The 20,584-nt window shown below is 32.5% G+C and overlaps 3 protein-coding genes across 16 annotated transcripts in view; all 3 read right to left on the bottom strand.

Annotated features, from left to right (window-relative positions):
• Positions 1-11,126, bottom strand: part of LOC138184770 (basic helix-loop-helix family member taiman) — a 128,152-nt gene extending 117,026 nt beyond the window's left edge. For 3 of the 9 annotated variants that reach the window (XR_011174405.1, XM_069123048.1, XM_069123052.1), the window contains exons 1-2: positions 9,683-11,125; positions 6,741-7,889 (exon numbers count right to left, since the gene is read on the bottom strand). Coding sequence is in view for 8 of the 9 variants with exons in the window: in XM_069123048.1 (XP_068979149.1) it covers positions 6,741-6,769 (29 nt within the window). In the remaining variant the exon portion in view is untranslated. Of the gene's footprint in view, positions 1-6,740; positions 7,890-9,682 lie in introns of all 9 variants that reach the window. The other 6 variants (XM_069123055.1, XM_069123057.1, XM_069123049.1 and 3 more) reach the window with 5 other exon arrangements.
• A 406-nt stretch (positions 11,127-11,532) lies between these two features.
• LOC138184774 (ankyrin repeat domain-containing protein 39-like) lies at positions 11,533-20,488 on the bottom strand. Of its 6 annotated transcripts, XR_011174407.1 has the most exons (5): positions 20,199-20,488; positions 19,456-19,550; positions 18,024-18,248; positions 12,517-12,664; positions 12,307-12,434 (listed from the first exon to the last, which is right to left on the bottom strand). XR_011174407.1 is itself a non-coding variant. In XM_069123067.1 (4 exons), the coding sequence occupies exons 2-4, from the start codon at positions 19,535-19,537 to the stop codon at positions 12,645-12,647; spliced, it is 327 nt and encodes a 108-aa protein (XP_068979168.1). In that variant the 5' UTR covers positions 19,538-19,550; positions 20,199-20,488; the 3' UTR covers positions 12,512-12,644. The 6 variants fall into 6 exon arrangements, 5 of the variants coding, with proteins under 5 accessions (XP_068979166.1, XP_068979164.1, XP_068979167.1 ...); XM_069123067.1 differs by lacking the exon at positions 12,307-12,434 and having other exon boundaries at positions 12,512-12,664; XM_069123068.1 differs by lacking the exons at positions 12,307-12,434; positions 12,517-12,664 and adding an exon at positions 14,639-14,821 and having other exon boundaries at positions 20,199-20,481.
• Positions 14,639-16,748, bottom strand: LOC138184773 (uncharacterized). The gene is made up of 3 exons (XM_069123062.1): positions 16,097-16,748; positions 15,608-15,950; positions 14,639-14,790 (listed from the first exon to the last, which is right to left on the bottom strand). The coding sequence occupies exons 1-2, from the start codon at positions 16,587-16,589 to the stop codon at positions 15,610-15,612; spliced, it is 834 nt and encodes a 277-aa protein (XP_068979163.1). The 5' UTR covers positions 16,590-16,748; the 3' UTR covers positions 14,639-14,790; positions 15,608-15,609.
• Positions 20,489-20,584: the final 96 nt, after the last annotated feature.

Below are 20,584 nucleotides of genomic sequence, written 5' to 3'. Positions count from 1 at the left end.
AAGTTTTGATAAGAACGCTTTACCAAGCATACATCCATACATAAAATGAAGCGATTACAATGACTGCCGATAAATATCGTCCTACTTTTAATAACACCAAGATTATTATGCTAAAAATGGTGACATGATTTCTGCAAATTAATAATTTGTTTTAAATTGTAAATTTAATATAAGAGATATTTCTCTCCCTCTATTTAAGGATTAAATAATATCCCTTGCTAAAAATTCTTATACTATATCGTAGATTTAACCTCCAAGTCTCTGTAGCAAGTCACATTTTTCAGCGATTATTCATTCGAAAGTATTATTAGGCTAAACATGACTTTAAAAAAAGGAAAGTACTAAATCTTCGCGATTAACGTTTATATAATGGAATGTTTGAAAAGTGTATGTAAAATTAAATTGAAAATCTAGTCGGTGTATCGCAGAAATTATTTATATTTACAAGCGGCCTTAAACAAGCATTGTGCAGTCCTTGGCTTGAATATTACACCTACGATTAATCATACGCTTTCACCAATTATCTTGCAGTAAAATTAACATTTTACAGTGAAACATTCCCAATTGTTTATTCACACAAACGATTAAGAAATGTCTTTCAGTCTTTAGAAACGTAACAAATTTACGTTATACATTTTAATAACAACTTTCATTTTCCAGTTCTGTCGTTTTATTCGTATTTTGAATCAGCAAATGATTCTCAATGATAAATTACGTATAATTACGTGTAATTCACTATTTTTACGTAATTACCCCATTTGTATTTTTTATCAACAATTCCGACGCGACAGTGACGAAAAAATTCAATGATACAAAGATAAGAATTAAACATATAATTAAAATATACAAAATTTCAAAATACGCGGCTAAACTGATCGACCCTGTTTGAAAGAAATTTGCCGCCAGAACAATTGGCGTCCTTTGCGGTACCGTTGAGGAAAAATGCTGCGTAAATCGGAATCCAGAAGGACTCCGAGAAACAAACAGGCACTGTTCGTGATAACGGTGCGTTCTAAATACCGGCCATGAGATTCGAAGACGAAATTACGTAAAAATATTCGAAGTACCGAAGCCGAGGTCAGCGATACCCTCCACAAGTCTAAAATTAATTGATACCGTGTTATCCGAGAAAACGGTACCTGCCATTTATACAGATTACACATAGCGTAAAATGTCTTTCCTCTGGGAATGATTACTAATTCATTATGCGTTATGCAACAAATGATTGCGTGTACTAATGATGCGTTGTGTAAGTTTACGCATAATAAATATATACAGGATACATAACGGTGCATTTTACGCCGTGTTATTTTTGCCTTGCGCTTAGAAAAATATACGTTGCCAGATCTTCCTTTTCCGCTTCTAACGTATTCCGCTTGTAATCGTTCTTCAAAACAGATTGATAAAAGTTTGAAAACGGAGAAAGATAAATTGGAAATAAAGATATCGAAAAATTTGCCATGTTCGATGGTTTTCGTTACTTTCAAAAAGATGCGATAATCGACGCAAGTACAGATTAGAAAGTTTGCGCTTTAGATAAATAATCGAATCGATGCGTATGGACAGTTTCGATAAAAGGAAACGATGGAACCGGGCAGAAACAAAGGAATTACATCATCGGCAGACGCATGGGACGACAACGTGCCTCGTTCCGCGAGAAAGCGAGAGAAAAAACCATTCGACATAGCGATCGAAAATTAAAGGTGTTTTCGCGAAAGGAAACGCGGTCAGGGCGTGAGTCAGACAAGGCAAGGAAAGAAAGCCAAGGCAACGCTATTTTTCCCGTAGAGACGGACGAATGATCGGACGTACGCGAACGAACGAAGGAATGAACAAACGAAGTAGCGGACGGATGGACAGGACAGACAGACAGAAAGGCAAGCAACCAAGCAGGCATACAGGCGAGCAAGCGGACGAACGAACGGAGTCGGCCGGTCGAGCAGCCGGCCGGCTTAACAGCAATGACTTGGCAACGTCGCATCGTACACCGGAGGATCTATATCCCGAGCTGGCGCAGAGTGGCGTGGCGCGGCACGGCATGGCATGGCACGGTTCGGCGCGGCTCGGTTCCACTCGGCTCGCCTCTCGGCTGCGCTCGGAATCGACCACGTGACTTACTACACGCTATTCGCTATTCGACGGACATCGGGCCGATTTTGCCTGCTTTTTTCTATCCTCTCCCTCTCCTCTCGACCTTTTTACACTTCCTCCGGGGTCTTTTGGTTCTCTGCTATCACCAGTTTGTATCTAGGAATCTAACCTCATCGATCGTCACCTCGATCGATGCGTTTAGCGAGGCGCATTCGCTGTGTTTCCGCGTTCCGCCGCGCTCCGTCGTACAGTTACATCGCCCGGACGGAACGTAGGCAGATATACATGTACGAACGATGATCGTGACACGGGCGACGAACAATGACGCGATTAACTATCGCTTCTATTCTAACCCCACGGACTCTAGTCTCGCGGCTCGGACACGACCGCGCCGCTGATGAACGACGTAGTTTTAATTACTCTGACCCGCTCACATAGAGTGTAATGCCTCGCGATAAATACACTGTCGTCGTTGATGACGAATCAGTTATATAGTCGCGAACTATACGCCTACGCCAAAGAGAGCCAAGTTTCTATTTTGCTACGTGTGGCTGGCATTACGCGACTCTTTCTCTCTTTATTCTCCGCGAATCAGTCGAGCTCCGTCGGATGGAGAGACGCGGCGCACGCTTGTCGCCTTCTATCTTATGTTTCGTGTGCCTCTACAATTTCCTCGGCGACGACCTGTGGATACGTCTTGTTTTTCGATACGCTATTGCATCTCGTTTAATACGAGAGAATTGATACGTAGAAGACACGCGAGTGAGGTTGCCTGCCGTGTCGTTTATCCTTCGTTCGGCGAGCCTGAAAGCAAGTCAAGGAATTCGTTCTGGAGGCTGTTATTTTCGAATGTACCGTGTACTTCAGCATGGCACAGAGAAGAGTTTCTAAGGTCTTATTTACGACCTAATAAAACATATCGTCGGACCCCGATTACGAGCTATGTATTACTTAAAAGTGTCCTTATACAACGCGAAAACGTGTTTCCTCGGAAATTATGGCTCTTAATATTTACATCATAGTACGCGCCTTGTTTAAAACACAAAAGGCAGTAGAATCTTATGGAAATCGTATTCAAATCGTATCGCGGAACGATAGATATCGTTAAGAAGCAACTTGATAACTACTTCGTTTTATTCATTCCGTCCTCGCTCCTGTAAGCTCGGAAGCTCTCCGTTCTACATTTTAATGACACAAAAATTCATCTCTTCCCACTGTATTTCATTGTACTGGTCTTCGAACGAGAAGTTGTTTGCGAGAACGCGAATCCCGAGCAAACTCAATAGAATAAAGGGTACTCAGTGGTTGTTCGCTGAACGAGATATATATATATATATATATATTTATATATACATATGTGTGTGTGTGTGTATGTATGTATGTATGTATGTATAACAAAGTTATCGCAATTTTATGAAGGAAGAAATAGGAAAAAAGGAGGAAAAGCTCGTTTTCACCGGTATTACCCGAGTTCGAAACTCAGATTGTGAATCTTTCTTTTCGATACAATAGAATAGCCTCAACGGCTCTGTTACGTGAGAACACATTCAAGTTTCGTGTCATCTGTTTCGAATTAAGTCCATTGGTTGTTATGCAAGTATGTATATATGCGTGCTGTGTATCGATTGCCAGTACAAAGCAAGGGAATATGCATCATTACGCAACTTCTTATCGAACAAGTTGTTTAATAGTGTCTAAAAATGTTACTATCGTTTCCACTGCATACGATAGCAACAGTCTTCTTCCCCGTGACTCGTATATTCGTCAACGAGAATATCCGTCTTATAAGCGATTATTCGTCGCTTCCGAGTTATTTCTCCGTATTACACGTCTATGTAACCGGAAAATCGTTCCTTATGTCATAAAATGTATAACGTTGAACGAACTGGTTTATTACCTTGGAACTATCTATAACGCTGAAATCGAGCAATTGTATGTATATACGAGCGTAAGTTTGGAATTTCAAATGACCAAGTTCTAACCTAACAATTGACCGACATATTCCGCGATACCTACTTGTCTTTCCCCCATTGATATTTGCCGAATAAACTGTGTTTATCTTTATGAAAAGCAACATCTTCCTTATATCGTTCGACCAATAATATCACCGTATAAAAATAAACTACAGTCTGTATACATATTTGAAGATACATATTTTACGATTATACGTTAAATTTTATTTTCAATCGAATTTCAATATCCCTTAATTAGTCACGATTGATTAATCTAATCTAGTTTCAAATTCTACTAGTATGAAACAGGCCTGGGCAAGTTTCGTCACGTAAAAATTAAGAATAACAACTTGAGATAATGGATCACATTTTACCTCCTATTTCATTAATTTATATTTTATAATATCGTATTTATGACTAATTTATCACTAACTTAAATGTAAGAAAGTTAGAAACATCGAGTATAATATTAAACAACTTGACACGACACACAAGTTGCAAATATCCATGTACCTATAATTTTAAATGTTATCTTATTTATCAATCGCTATATTGTTACATTTTATTACTGTACTCCTATACCCGATAGCAAAAAATCAATTTATTGCAGCAATTTTCAGTTACTGAATTTTAGAAAAAAAAAAAAACAAAGAATCGTAAACTATTATAATTTCCTCTTTCACAAACGAGCAAAATTCTATTTATAACGAATTAAATAAATTTACCGCGCAACCAAAATCAAACTATCAAACTTACCAAGTATCGAGCATCCAGCTCACGATGAAGAAAAAAATACTTGCAAGCCTATTTACGAAATCCTAGACTATCAAAAGATACCACAAGATCCTACGATATAAAACCTACCATTACACGAAAACGAGCTAGTCGCGCCTCTAGCGAAAGTGTTAATATTGATAGAGCTACGAGGAATAACAGACAAACAGCGAGATAGTTTTAGGCAGCGTGTACCTAAGCGTGTATAACGGCAGGGACCTTTTGGGATACGAAGAACAAGAACAAGAACAAGAAGAAGTAGGTATCTCAGGTAGACGGGCCTCGAGATAGGTTCAGTAGAAACTGGAAGAAGCTGGATGCAAAAGGTTTCCTTTAAAGAAAACAAAATGAGAGAGAAAGGGAAAGAAAACACGAGGAAAAAAAGAGAAGAAAAAAAGAGCAGCAGGTGTCGGCACAATTCAAGCCTTCAAAGGGAGAGAGAGAGCTCTTAAATTTTTTAACTCAAACATAACGACGGATGATACACACCATCCCTTTCTTCTTCGCTCATTTTGCGTGAGAAGATTTTGTGTATTTCCGTGCACGCGAACGGGGACACGAAGCTATTTGAAGGATTACACAGGAATATGTTTATGTCGAATATTAGATGACTAATATATGCTCGCGAAAGCACCTCCAATGCAAAAGGACAGCCAAGAACCAAGCAATAACGATGTTATTTCTAGTTAAACTGGGAAAGCCCACATCAAATTATAAATTTCTACACTGGCTTCATCGTTATGAACAGTTTTTAACATTATATAAAATATAAGTGATTATTTTTAATTATTTAATTATAAAAATATATTCTAGAATACTCTGTAAATAACAAACAAGGAAAATCTCTTAGACTTAGACAGATTAGACTGTTTAGTCTATTGCATCCTATACAATAAGATAGATGCTCAACGTGACGCAATAAAAATATTATTTCATATTGTTTTTTCTTTTTTTTTTTTATTTATTCAGATGTACAACTTCAGACCAAATGGACCAGCTGAATATCTTTTGGGACTGTTCATTAGTTTTAAACGACACATGTAAGGAATGCGTAAACCATTTTTATTTTGCGATCGGATTCTATGTGAGACCCTTATGACCTGAGAAACCCTCTTGCCCTCTCTGTTAACCCAATCCCGCTAGATATCATCCTAACACAAGTAAAACATTGCAAGTATACTTCTTGTTAAATGACCCATATTGAACATCAGCTATCGGCTATCTTTCGTCTACGTCTATTATGTTATCTAAAATTCAATTAGACACGATACGATAAAAAGATAGAATAAATGAATAATCATCTTTCAATAAAAGAAGAAACTTTTCATTTTTTTTAAAAGAGAATATATTTGCCTATTAAAGTTTTCAGCCGAAAAATAATAAAAAAAAGCCTATCAAAATTTTTAGTATAACCGGTATCGATATAAAAATCTTACTTTTTTAGTACTTATATATATAGTTAAAATAATTAACCAATTAAATGAAAAAGAATACAATTACAAAATACGGGAGAATCTAAAAAGTTTCAAAATAAACAGAAAACGACAACATAGAGACACTAGAGAACATAGAGATATAGAGAGGAAACGTGTATAAAACTTTCGTCCGCGTAATTCTTCGCTTAAGAGGTTAATTGCGCTAAGCAACTACAGTAACAGTTCCATTTACTGTATATCTTAACTGAGAGCAATATATGCAACATGTGCAGATCCTGTATATGCGCGAGACACGCTGCAGCGACGGTATCGAGATAACAAAACGGTGATCTCTGAATCGCCTAAATAAATAAACAATACCGCGTAATGTAAATTGAACGTTGAGCGAGAACAAGTTTCCCGTTCGTTGGATAAACGACGTAAGATTAAAATAAAAAGAAAGAGAAAAAAAAGAAAAGAAAAGAAAAGAAATGGAAAAAGGACTTACCCTGCATTTTCAGCGGCAGCAATGGACATGTGCCTCCTCTCATCGAGGATGGCTGTGGCGTCAAACTGCCGGGGGAGATCCGTGGTAATGAGTTAAGAGTCACAGTCGAGTGTTCTCTTTTTACACGATGTGCCACCACCACACCACCCCGTTTTTTTTTCACCACACCCTCGCACAACCAATAACGCGAATATCACCACCAACAATCAACGAATGCACCACTATTAATCACCACCAACACTTTTCCAATTTGTCAAATTCGTAGAATCCTTTCTTTTTTTATCTCGCGTTTTCGCGGAGAAAATTGCCGCTTCTCCTTCGTCGAGTCCGAAACCACGAATCGAGTACCTAGTGGCTCGCGAGTCCGTAAAAACAACGAACGAAGAAACGTAATAATTCGTTTCACTCTCGGTCACTTCTCGTTTCGTCCCGTGTTGACGAGAACAACGAAAAATCAACGAAGACGAATAGTTTCCTTTCCTCGACCGAAACTCACTGGCCGAACATGCGTTCTTAATCGCATCGTCCTATCGTGCGCTTCCTCTTCGTTTACCGACATTCGGCGTCTCTTTTACCCAAGAATCTTGTCACGTCACCAATAACACAAGATCACTGTCGCGAACGTAAACAAAAATAACTGATATTAAGTACACTTTCTTTTTCTCTGGTCTTCTTGGCACTTTACACGATATGACTCTCCTTATCGACCGAGCAGCGCCGTCACATCGTTTCCTTTTCGCCCTCGAATATCGACTTCACTTTTCGACACGTCGACTTTCTCGCTCGCTCACGTGCACGTCGAGATATTCACAGATTTTCTTTCCATCATTAACCGCGTATTATCGTATGCGTGATCTATCGACGAAGAATAGAAAACTTAGACGTTCCTGTTTCTCGAACTCGACTGTTATCACTGACCAGGAACGGTTCTCTGTCTGCTTTCCTATGCGAGCAATCTCCTATAAATATTCAATAAGCAATTCTCACAAAGACACCAACGAGAGAATATTTCAGGTGCGAACGCCTGAGAATAATTATTTCTTTTAGGAATCGTCTTGTCGTGATTGAGCTGTCAAAGATTCTTTCATCCTCCTCGATGAGGTTTCCTCGCACTGCGGCTTTTACAGATCTTCGTAATCTTTGCCAATCCTGTCAATGGAGAAGAATAATGGTTGAAAAAAGTGGATCGAACAATTTGCTTCATTATAAATAATAAATGTAAGAGGAAGGAAAGATAACTAGTCAGTTTAGTGAGTTTTTGATTTCTTGACTCTTTTCTTTGAAAGCTCTATTGTATCACTAAAATCAGAAATCTCAATCGTGAGAGTTCAAGAAACTAATATACTTTTTACTATTTTATTAAGAGAGCTTGAAACTTTTAAATTTCCCCTTACTTTCTGAAAAAAAGAAAAGACTGGAATCAAATAGTCAAAATAGAGAAAAGTCACTAAACTGCGTCATTACCAAAGAAAATTAGCTAAGATATTTTAAAAGAAAATAAAGAGACTTTTGATGCCATGTTTCGATGCAAATTTTACCCAAGATCCTTTGCGTCAAGTAAGTGGTACAAGCAAAGCAGAAAGTGAAACCGATGCAATAAAACATAAATATAGTACTTGTGAAACTCTAACGCCGCAGTACCTCCATAAACTACTCATTTATCATTATCACATTCATTTCAAAATAATTAAGATAATTTAGGTCGTTTATAGATCCCCGAAATATTATAATTACGATATATAACAAAGAATGGTAATTTTGTAATTATCAATTAATAGGTACGAACGAGATATGTATTATGAAATTTGATAAATATACAGTTCATTTTTTTTTTTATAATTATATGTTGTATGAATCTATTGTCGTCAAATAGTAAAAACATTCGGTCTACGTAATAATTTTAATTAAAACATATTTTTTTGTAAAACGAAGAATACTTGTTACTGCATCACAATCTCACGCATCACATGGCGCACTTGACAACGCACTACTAATACAATGGTCTGTATATGCGCATGTCCACACCCCATTCTGCTTCCAAACATATGTAGACCGAGGCACGTTTAGGAAAAGTTGATCGATATTGTCGTCGACGCTTACGTTCTCTACCCACGGGCACTACTACTTTTTCGCTGGAATTCTTTGGAATGTTTTCTAAGATTCATCAACCGACCTGACAGCTCGAGATAAACGCGAGAAAATGCATTTCTGACAAAGTACATATTTCCGACAAAGTACATATTTTCTTGTTTAAACGAAAAAATTGATATAAAATTTCTTCGACTATAAATTAATATTCCTTAAAACAATAATTTTTGCAACATTTTATTTGATATATTCGCAGTATGATAATTTATTAATGATTTCATGATTTTAAACAACTTTATTAATGATTAAAGCGAAGCTTATTTGCATTTGGAATTTATAATAAAATTCGTTCATAAATATCCAATTTATCATATTGGTCTTTGTCAGCGACTAATTACTACAGCAGAAACTTTGGAAATCAAATGTAACCCTTTCATAAACAATGAAAACTATTTTCCCCATTAAATAGGGTCATATGTAAGGGCAATATAAAAATGTATTTCCATTTCTATTACCACACATACGTATATTATATACGTAGACAGTAGACAATCGTAGAAAATAAAAATTAAATTTTATTAAACCTTGATTTAATAACATATATCCAATATGGCTTCAACAAGAGATAACGCACAAAACTGGTTTACTGAAATAAATATAAGTTCTATTTGATATACTTTCTTAATGAAAATTTTTGATTTTTGATAAAAATATAGATTATATCCATGAAAGGGTTGAAAAGCTATAAAGCTAATAACGATAGGAAATGCGAAACGAAAGTACGTTCAACGAAATTACGAAAGAAATGCAAGTGTAAAGCACGTAACTGCCGCGTAATTCGCAATTACCCTTACCGATAGTTCTCGATATGACGGAGAGGATATATTTCATCTCACTTGGAATAGAAAGCTTGTCGCGGAGCGCAACCGAAAGCGCGAGGAAATATGTGCGCACCAGACACGGCGCGTACAGCGAAGCGCGACGAACTTGACTCTCAAAGCAGTGGACCGTCCGACAAGTTAATAAAAACGGAACGTACAGACCCCACTTTCTTATTATTGCACGAACAAGGTACACCCGCAATCGTGTCGCACGTACACACTTCTATATTCATGGTAAAAATTCACATAACAGCAAGAAAAAAGGCTTCAACAAGAGATAACACACAAAAATTATATTACACTCACTGACCGGTTCGATTGGGATAAAACTTGTTTTGTCCATTGAAGTTTGTCGTTCGAGCTCAAACTTCTTCGTTTGGTTTCTCACTGAGTTTCGCTGATTAGATCAAATGATATACGTACGAATGAAATTTTTCTTCCCCTTTCAGTTTACCTTTCTGAAAGAAAAATTTTTCTCTTCCGTTTGCTAAACGTTTTCTTCCACTCTGAAAGTTCACGCAGGTTCCGAGCACAGTTTTCCGTAGAAAAACACAACGGGGCGCCACGAGATGTAGACACTTCTCTCTCGCTCTTTCGTCTGGTTCTTCTTTATTCTATTTCATAGCCTTGTTTTGCACGTGTCGAAAACGCGAAATACTTTGCGAGAGTTACAAAAACAAGTCGTTCGAGAAAAATCGATGCTTGAATATATCAACCGGAGAAAGAATTTCGTGCTTCTTACCGTCTCGTGTTTTTCGCTGTAATATCTACGCATAATGTTTTATAAAGGCGAAAGGCTCGTACAAGCCTACATAGACGTATGCAAGTGTGAATTGTCCTCCGTCTATACGTCTTACGCCTCACCCCTTTTCTCTAATACCGTTCTCTTGCTACGCAACATATACATATATATGTAGATACGCATATATATATATATATACATATATATATATATTTCTCTTTCTTTCTTATCTCTCCGTTTCCGTTCTTTCTCCTCTGTCTTTTGCGATCTTGCACACTGTTTCCCTTTCCTTCGTTCTCTCTATCAGTTTAGCCGTGTGCACGGCTGTATACGTGTTGTATGTAGTATACCGTGAGCAGCTACGTAGACCATCCGTGTATACGAATACGAGTAGCAGGCGCGCGCGCGCCTGTGTTGCGTTCGTGTGTGCACTTGATTAGCCGTGTGACGTCAGGGCACGATTACATCGCTCGCGATTGTCACTCAAATCGACGAGTAAAACCGCACAAGAATCCAGGCGGGAAGGTGGTCGAAGACACGCGGACGAACCTCGGACCGCGAAACGACGGACGATCCGTCGCGCAACGGCTAAAGGCGGCGGCGAGCCTTCGCGCAAACCACCCGCGGTATTCGTGAAACGACTGACTCCATGCAACGATTGCAGTCGTACAGTACAGAGAGACGGGAGGTGTTCCGTTAGATGGCACCACCGTTTATCGCAAGGGGGCTCCGGCGGCCGTACAGATTACGCTCCGCAACTCATCGAGCACTGTCGAATTCTAACGATAACCCCCGATCCAACCCGAATACTTACGGTCGCGCGCGAACGATTCAATATCAAGTGCACGACCCTCTCCGTTCTGACAAGCACATGGAACGAACGCCACCAATAATGATGCATGTCTATCAATTTTATCTATACATTTATTCCTTTATCATTTGATAGAATCGTCTTTATAGTCCATATTTCCTTAGATTTACTTTTAAGAATGTTTATCTGTATGACATTATGTTGTTATATAAAATATAAAATAAAATTTCATGCCTAATGTATTTACTAACTATTAATATATTCATGTAGTATAAAATAAAACCTTTATTTATATTATTATTACTTTTTAACACCTACACAGTGTAAAATTTACGATCCAGTTAACAAAACTGCACATTGTTTTTAAATATCAAGCCGTATCTTTGATGTTAAAATACCAACAATATAAGCGAGAGGATTACATAGATCAGTTTATTAACATTAGAAATATACTTGTACACTTTGTATATAGTTGAAACTTAATTATTAATAAATTAGAAAACAGTTATAAAAGATATGATATCCGGTACTTTTAAAAATCACATTTTATAAATCTATTAAGATCTTCAAGGTTCTTTTATCTACCAAATACTGTTTTCTTCTGACAATTATTCATAAAATAAATATTTTTATAGTACCACATTTTTATTATTCGTGTGTTGATACAGAAAATTTAAAAAGTCTAGGAGATTTTAATTATTTTTATTAATCATTTACTTTTTCTCCTTTATTCATATATGTTAATAAAAATGGTAAAATGTCAGGATATTTTTCTTTTACTAATTGTTCTAAACTCTGTATGTTGCTATTCAGTAATGATAGATCAGTGCATGGTATTAGTAGTTTGCAAACAGGTGTGGAGCGTGCCGTGAGTGCCCTATGCAAAGCGGTGTAGCCATCGACGTCTTTTAAATTAGGGTTTGCATCAAATCTCAACAATAGTTCAACGATCTCAGAGTGACTCTGCATAGCTGCTCTATGCAAAGCAGTAGCATGTCCGCAACGTGTCTGTGCATTCACTGCTGCACCATTTTCTAATAAAATATTACAAATTTTATAGTGTCCATTTCGAGCTGCGTAATGTAACGCTGTATATCCCGCAGAATCTTCTGCGTCTGGTGATACACCTTTCTTCAGTAATACCTTTACACGATCCAAGTCATTATACTGTGCTGAAAATTGCATAAATATTATTAACGATATTTCAAGAAGAAAAAAAAAAAAAAAAATAAATTTAATTATTTACCGGCGTACCATATACCACGTTCAAATTCCATTTCCATAAGAGACTGACTAACTCCGATATTATTACTTACACTGCAGCATGTATTATGATCGTTACAGTTATGACCGTGCTCCATGTTTGTGATAGGTACGCTTAATTAGCGTCTCGATAATTTACCTATCATGTCATTAAAAAAGAAAAAGAATAAAAATTATACTGAAATATTTTTTGGTAATACAAATAAGTATTATGTCATTATATATGAAAATAAATTTTAATATTTCGTAAATTATAAATGGTTGTGAAGAAGTACATAAAGAAATAGTTTTAAGTCATACTAATCATATATTCTGCAATGAATTTTCATTCACAATATGCAAAAATGTATTTCACATAGTTCACATATATATAATTTTATAATATATATGTACATATATCGAATTCGTATATGAAAATAAGGCGCGGCATACAAAATCGACCTCTATATATATATTATAATATTATGTTTCAATTATTTTGTAATATAGTACTTCGACAATTGCTACCCATTTTCTTTTCGTTTTGAAGCATGATGCTGTGCTAAGAAATATTGCCTTATCGTTTCATAAATGAATTCAATAAATACTGAGTACAGTGCAAATTCTTTTACAGCATTACATAATATTAACGCTAGTTTTGATTCCGTGTATTGTATCATAGCGTTATAAATATACACAAAAATATGACAATACAATTTTATTAAAAATTATATTGCAGATAATATAAACTAGAAAAACAATAGAAAAATTGTCCCTCTATTGCACGAAATGACTTAATATTGATACTGCATGGATTAAAAATAACGAATAAGATAAGCGTTGGTATTGTTATCATTTTTGCAACTTCTCACAATTTTATGCGTAAATGTATTTAATTTTTATGGTAAGTAATAAAATAATTGTTCCAAAAAAATATTGATCTAATCGGCAAAGTATAGAAATTGGAAACTTGATTTCGTACAGTCTTATTAGTGTCATAATTGTTATCGTAAATTCATATTAAAACAAATTAATGACATTTTGCGTTTAATTCGATTCGAAGTTGCAAAAATTATATATAGATTTATGTATAAAACGATGTACGATTGTAGTTTTAACCTATTAAATGCCTTTTACGAATGTAATGTACGAAACTTGCTAAAATTCCTCATGAAAATCTATTGGTACAAATATGTTCGATACAAAATATACATCCCTAAAGCAAGTTAAAAAATATTGATAAAAATTTTATAACGAAAGTGAACACACCACCTCTTATATCTACGTGTGTTCCTTGTATACAAACTTTTTATATAATTAAATAATACTTCATTCATACTGGTTTCTTAATTGGCGTGCACATTATTAAACATGCACGCATACTTTAAATACGTAAGTAGTATTTTTTTCTTATAAATCGTAGTCCTGAGAATAATTGTTGATTTTATAATTCCCTTTGCAGTGTCCAAAGTATTTCAGCTTCTCCTGTGCTACAGATAACTCGATATCCTAATTCTGCCAGGGCGTTAATGATGGAAAAAGGTGGTCCTGCAATAAATTTTATTGCACAAATTAAGAAAAATATTCTATGATTTACAAATATACGATGCAATAAGACATACCAATCCTGAATTTCTATAAAATATTTCAATATAACATCTTCTTTTCGACAATAACATATCAATGTTATTTGTAAATTTAATGTATAACATTTTACAGATATAACGTTTTTTTATCGGAAACCCAAAGCAATTGCAATTACTAAATATATAGCGAATATGACAAACAAGGAAATCTAAATTATAAATCTATTTTTACCAACATATCACTATTTTTATTATTAACTTGCAGAGATATATAAAATGTAGATATAATTAAAAAATTAACCGAAGCAATTTTCACGTATAGGACTTATATACTATATTTTCGCAAATTCTGCTACAAAAAGACAGAGTTAGAAATATTTTCGGTAAAAAGTTTAATTAAACGCGTAAAAATACAGTTATTCTGTAAAAAAAATTTTTTGAAAATGGTTGATGGTGACCTTTGATCATAGTGCCGTTGACCACATCTGATCCAGAGTTTGGAAAACGCTTTGAAAGAGCCAAAATTTCATCCGAATTTAAACCGAAGACAACGCAATCATTCGCAAATGGCGAGGCTTTTACGCCAACGTAATAGTAATTCTCATCATCATTCATTTCATTGGCTAATTTTCCGACACTTGTATTCACTGATTGCGACATTGTTGAGCTAAAGAGGATTGTTAAACTTCGTTGTCTTTTACTGTCAAAAGAAAAATGTTGCTTCTAGAATGCTGTTGGGAAAAATATAAACATATTTTGTAACTCCCTCATTTTCTCTTTTAAGAGAAAATCCTATTATTTAACTACTAAGTCTTATATAATATAAATAATATTATATACAATGCAAGTACATCTTATTTTATAAGCAAAAAGAAACAATATTTTTATCTTGGCAAAAATATATCTACTTTTACATTTTTCTACTACTCATTTATGCTAAATTGAGACAACGAAAGAAACTAATTTTTCCCAGAAATATCGATAAAAAAGTTTTATTTCAAATTTGTTTAAATAATATTAATCAGTATGTTGTAATAAAGTGATATTGAATTTAAATAAATAAAGAGATAGAAATAAATTATTTAATAAAAATGTAATATACCAGAGGAAAAAACAAGTTATTATATATATGTAATTTATAGTAATTAAAATTTGAATTACAAAATCTAAATAGTTATGCTCAAATGTGTTTGGAATTGAAAATGTTTATATTTTTTAAATATATACTCAATAACTCTTTATGATGATATTTGTGAGTTTCCACATTTTGTTGGAATTAAATATCCTGTTTAATATACTGCTTGAAAATATTATATAAAATATATACAAAATACTTCCTTCTACAAATATAAAAAGGAATTATATTTCATTCTAAATGGATAATATATTATTTTACATTCTCTTTATCATCTACTCATATTTGATTAAGAATAATCTTGAGTATAAAAACGTTTCAGATTATTATGCAAGAATATAATGGTATTATTCATTATCAATAGGTAAAATTCATTATTTACAATTAGACTATATGTGAAACTGTCTTTATTCTACTCTGTTCAGTCAAATGCCTTTCCCGTTCTTCTTTAAGTTGCATCATACGAGTTTCATGAGCCCAACGAACTTCAGTTTGAAGTTTATCTCTCTCATATTCCCATTGAAATCTTTCTAGTTCCAAGGCTTTACGCTGTACTTCTAATTCTGCAGCTCTTCTTAAGGCACGTCTTTCTAATAACTGTTCTTGATATATTTTATTTTGAAAGGGTAAACAATCTGATGTTTGTACAGAAGAAACAGCTGATATTCTTCTAGGATTGTATGACTTTCTTTGGTGAACTGAACTTGATCGTTCTTGAGATCCAGCTACACAAAATTTTTAAGAACATTTAAAAAATCTGTCCTAGATAATTATTTGAGAATTAGTTGCATAATTTTATCCAATCTAATAATAACTCTAAAATAAGATTATAACTTAAATGTTTCATAAATATCCTTTTTCTTCAAATTACCAGCTGCAATTGTTTCTGTATCATTTTCACTTGTTTCCCAGTTCCTACTAACTAATCTTGTATCTGTATCATGATTTTTAACCGCATTATCCTGATTTACCCAATTTTGTTCATTATTATGCATTACTAAATCCATATTTTGCTGTATTGCATTAGATGTATCAACTAAATATGACTGATTCTTATAATTCCAATCATCTAAATCTTCTAACTCTGTATCTGTAATGTTCTGATCTACCGAAGATTCTTGTTTTGGCCATCCATCGTTCATTTTATTGTCAAGATTATTAGTTTTATGTCTCTTGTTATGAGCTACTTGTATAAATTGTTGTCTGACATCTTCGGGACACTTTGGACACTTTTCCATATGTCGTTCCATACGAGTAGCATTTTGAATGTATGATTGATTACAAAACTTACAAAATGCAATCACTTGAGATCCTAACATTTTTTTATTATAGTAGTTCCACACAATTCCTCGTTTTTTAACCATCGTTTCTTTTTTAAGTTTTACAACATACTTTCTCTTTAACTACATATGTTTTATTTATTTTATATTTATAAAATTTTTAGTTTTCAACATAAATAGTTAATTGTGGTTTAATGTAATAAAAAATATAAAATTTTTGTATAAAACATCATTTATATATTATTTTATTAATTTTTTTTATACGGAATCAAAACTAAAATACATAATGTTCGCATAAGCAAATAAGTATAAAAATTAAAGGTGAAAATATTGATTTACAACATAGTTAAATGTTATACACAAAAGTATACTATTAGCACAGCATCAAAAGTTTAAAACTAAGATACTAACAATTTTATAAAATTTACAAAATATAGTGCTTGTTTAAAAAATTAGTAGATGTACACATTGTTCTTTCTAATATCCAGGTAGATACTATATATATAAATTACTAAGATTATACACCTTTTATATATAATTGAAGCATCATATTTTATATATCATTGAATGTAATTTTTCAAAATCATTTTTTGTTATTAATCATTTACCGAAGAAAATTATATACAACAAAACTTTCACACGCACATAATAAAAATCAATAGAAATTCGTAATGTCGATGAAAGTTGTTAGCTTATGCAAGAGCGAAAGTTTTAAGCGAATGTCACATTAAATGACGAACAATATATACCACTGTTAGATAAAATATCTACAACGTATCTGATGATCAAATTTAAACGTAGCAGCCACTAATACACATAACCTTCGTAAGAACCGTACATGTGTTTGTTGCCATCCTTATAAGAATAATGCAGTAGATAACGAATATCTTGAATCTTATATTTCTCTCTCTTTTTCTTTTGTTATGATTTATATATATGAAATATATATAAAAATTTCATATAATTTAATTAAACACAATAATTCTATAATCAGACTTGCACAAAATATTTTCTATAAACAGAACATTGAAACGTTTTGAAAGTAAAGAATCTAACAGAAAAGTTCGAAAATAAATACACAAATTAGTAATCAAGTGCAATCCGTACAAACTTTTTAATACATCACATTTATGTTTAATTACATATTTTTCTAACTAACTAGGAACGTTGTATATAAGAAAATTCTATTATAATATTTCATCTATAGAAAAATTAAGAAATATTTACTGTAATATAAGTATTGTTACGATATTATTCTTTACATACATATATATTTTATAACTTTCTTTCCTCTTGCGTTTATAGTTTATGTAATAAACCAATCTTATGTAAAAATAAAAATGATAAATTTATATAATTTTTTAATTACGCTTTATATTTTTAATTTTCATCTTGAAAGATAAAAATACTGTTTCTTAGAATAATAAGAAGTGTTAAATTTTTTAATGCAAGTAAACTGTAAATGTTTGTTATCACATAATTATTAGTAATAATAAATTAATCACTACAAAATCATACCTGTCTTAATAACAGGTTCAGGTTCAGGTTCAGAAAAATCTTTTCTCATAGTCCACATGTACTCATTATAATCTTGTTTAACACTTGTACTTGAAGATGCTACAACTTTGTAACCAAGAACCTCTAAAGCAGTTAATATTACACAAGGATGTTGCAAATACACTATTGTCGAATCATCACAATATCCCCCAGAAGCAAAACGACTCAGTTGTTCTATATCTGATGCTATAACATACGTGAATAATATCTTACGTTTTCAACGTAATTTTGTTCTAACTTTTACGTAAATTACATTTAAAAACTAAAAATTATAAAAACCACACGTTCTCAATTATACGAACTTAGCTGAAAGGTAATATAATTAATCTTACTTATGGTCTATCTACGCGATAATTATTATCAATTTATCGCGAAGTAGCATTGATAGGGGTATCGTTTTACTCAAAACTATGGAATATCAATTTCACTTATAAGCAACATCATAATTTACTTGAAGCAATATAAATAAAAAATTCATTTTTGTTTCCAAATTTTTCAAATTAAAACAAAACAATTTGAAGTAAACCAATACGTTTCTATAAACTGTGTAATCAATGTATTAATACATTTATATTCTATCAATCACTTCATATTACACATTTTTCTTTACACAGATTTCAATAAACATATTAGTATAAATGGTAATTAGTTAATCAAGGAATTAATTTATTAACATACATATTGAGAAAGAAATAATGTCTTAATATATAAATGTATATTTTTTATTATGACACTTTATATTTGAATATTATATCTTTCACTTTTTAGAATGTTTTATTTAAATTTTTTCTCTAATAAATGTCAAATATGGTATGATTTTTATATTATCATAACTTGAATAATACTAATTTTTCAAAAATGATTATTATTACTATGTAACGATATAACTATGTATTTCATAAAGAAGAACATTTATTTACTCTATAAAACATAGTAGACATTAGAAATTTTGTAGAAGAGAATAAAATATTTAATATATAATTATAACAAAAATAAGGTAGAGGAAGAAGAAGAAGAAGAAGAAAGAGAAGAAGGAGACAAAGATACAAATACTCAACTTTCATTTTTATAAGAAATCAATGGATATGTAAATCCATTAACAACTTATTTTATCTTTAAATGTATCATATTTCACTTTCTAAAATATTACCTTTTTAAGTATAAATGAATACATATTATCATGAAATAAAACAAAAATATGTGACGTATATAAGTGTGCTCATGTATTCTGTTAATATAACATGCTATACACGTATTATAAGAAGCAAAAACTGCATATAGAAAATATCAACTAAGTAGCAACAAAGTAACATTTATTTTATAAATTACCATTACATAAATAAATTAAATATGAGTATATTAAATGTTTAAGCTCTAAAATAAAAGATAGTACCTTTAAGACCTGATACTAAAACTCTCCATGGGTATCTATGACCATACGATGCAAGATTACCACGTACTAAAATGTATGGCATCTGTAATGTTATTCTAAAACAAATTTTATTTAATAAATATTTAAACTACATATATATATATATATAAACTTAATATTTCATAACAACAGTTATTGGATGTAATAATGCATTTTTAGCGAATGCATATGGCATATACTGAAATTCCAAAAATATATAACACAATGTTTACATATATATATTACATATAATTACATTACTACAAAAGACGGAAGTCAATCATCTTTTAATAACTAAAATTGTACTAACTTATATTTTTAACATTTATAACTGAGATTTTAAAACATGTTAAATTGATGTGCAGGCTATGTAAAAGAAAATACTTGTGATTAATCTCATAGAAATTTAATAAACAAATATTTTTTGTTTACATTTAGAAAAAGATCTTTATTATTATTTCTCAGAATTTCAATGTACCATTTTTTGATACATAATGCATAATGCACAAATAGCGCAAAAAGGACTTATTATATATTTGTTATGTATACATATATATTTATAATATATATAATAAATGAACAACAAAACGAATCTAAATATAATAAATTCCTAATAAATATTATTGACAAGTGCTTATTATGATATCTTGTTATCAATTATTATTCGTCAATCTTTTATTCTAGAATTATTGTTAAATAAATCTTACTAAGTTAGAAGCTCTCACCTGTTAACATATACGGAATTTAATTCGCCGATACTACTCTTAACCAAAAATATTCTAATATTTTATTAATAATTATTAAGAGTAACGAAGCAAACAAACAAACTGATGTATTAAGCACTGTTAAGATTTTTAGACTTGCAAGGTATTTTACACGGGATTATTTTAAACATAAGTCTCAACCATCAAACAATAGGTACATAACACAACATTTGCAAGTTACGAAAGTGCGCATATTCTAACTACAACCTACAACTAGTATTAACATATTTACATTACAAATCCCAATACTGTTCAAATGACTAACATTTGGGTGGTTTCTCAATTAGGCTTATTCGCATTATTTATTATGTATTTAAATGCATTAAAATTTTACGATGGTTGGATAG

The sequence above is a fragment of the Bombus flavifrons genome, chromosome 11 (genome assembly GCF_040668555.2).
Source record: "Bombus flavifrons isolate JBK064 chromosome 11, iyBomFlav1_principal, whole genome shotgun sequence".
Taxonomy (NCBI): domain Eukaryota; kingdom Metazoa; phylum Arthropoda; class Insecta; order Hymenoptera; family Apidae; genus Bombus; species Bombus flavifrons.
Note: the sequence above shows the minus strand (reverse complement) of the source record. Positions and strands in the feature narration are given on the sequence as shown.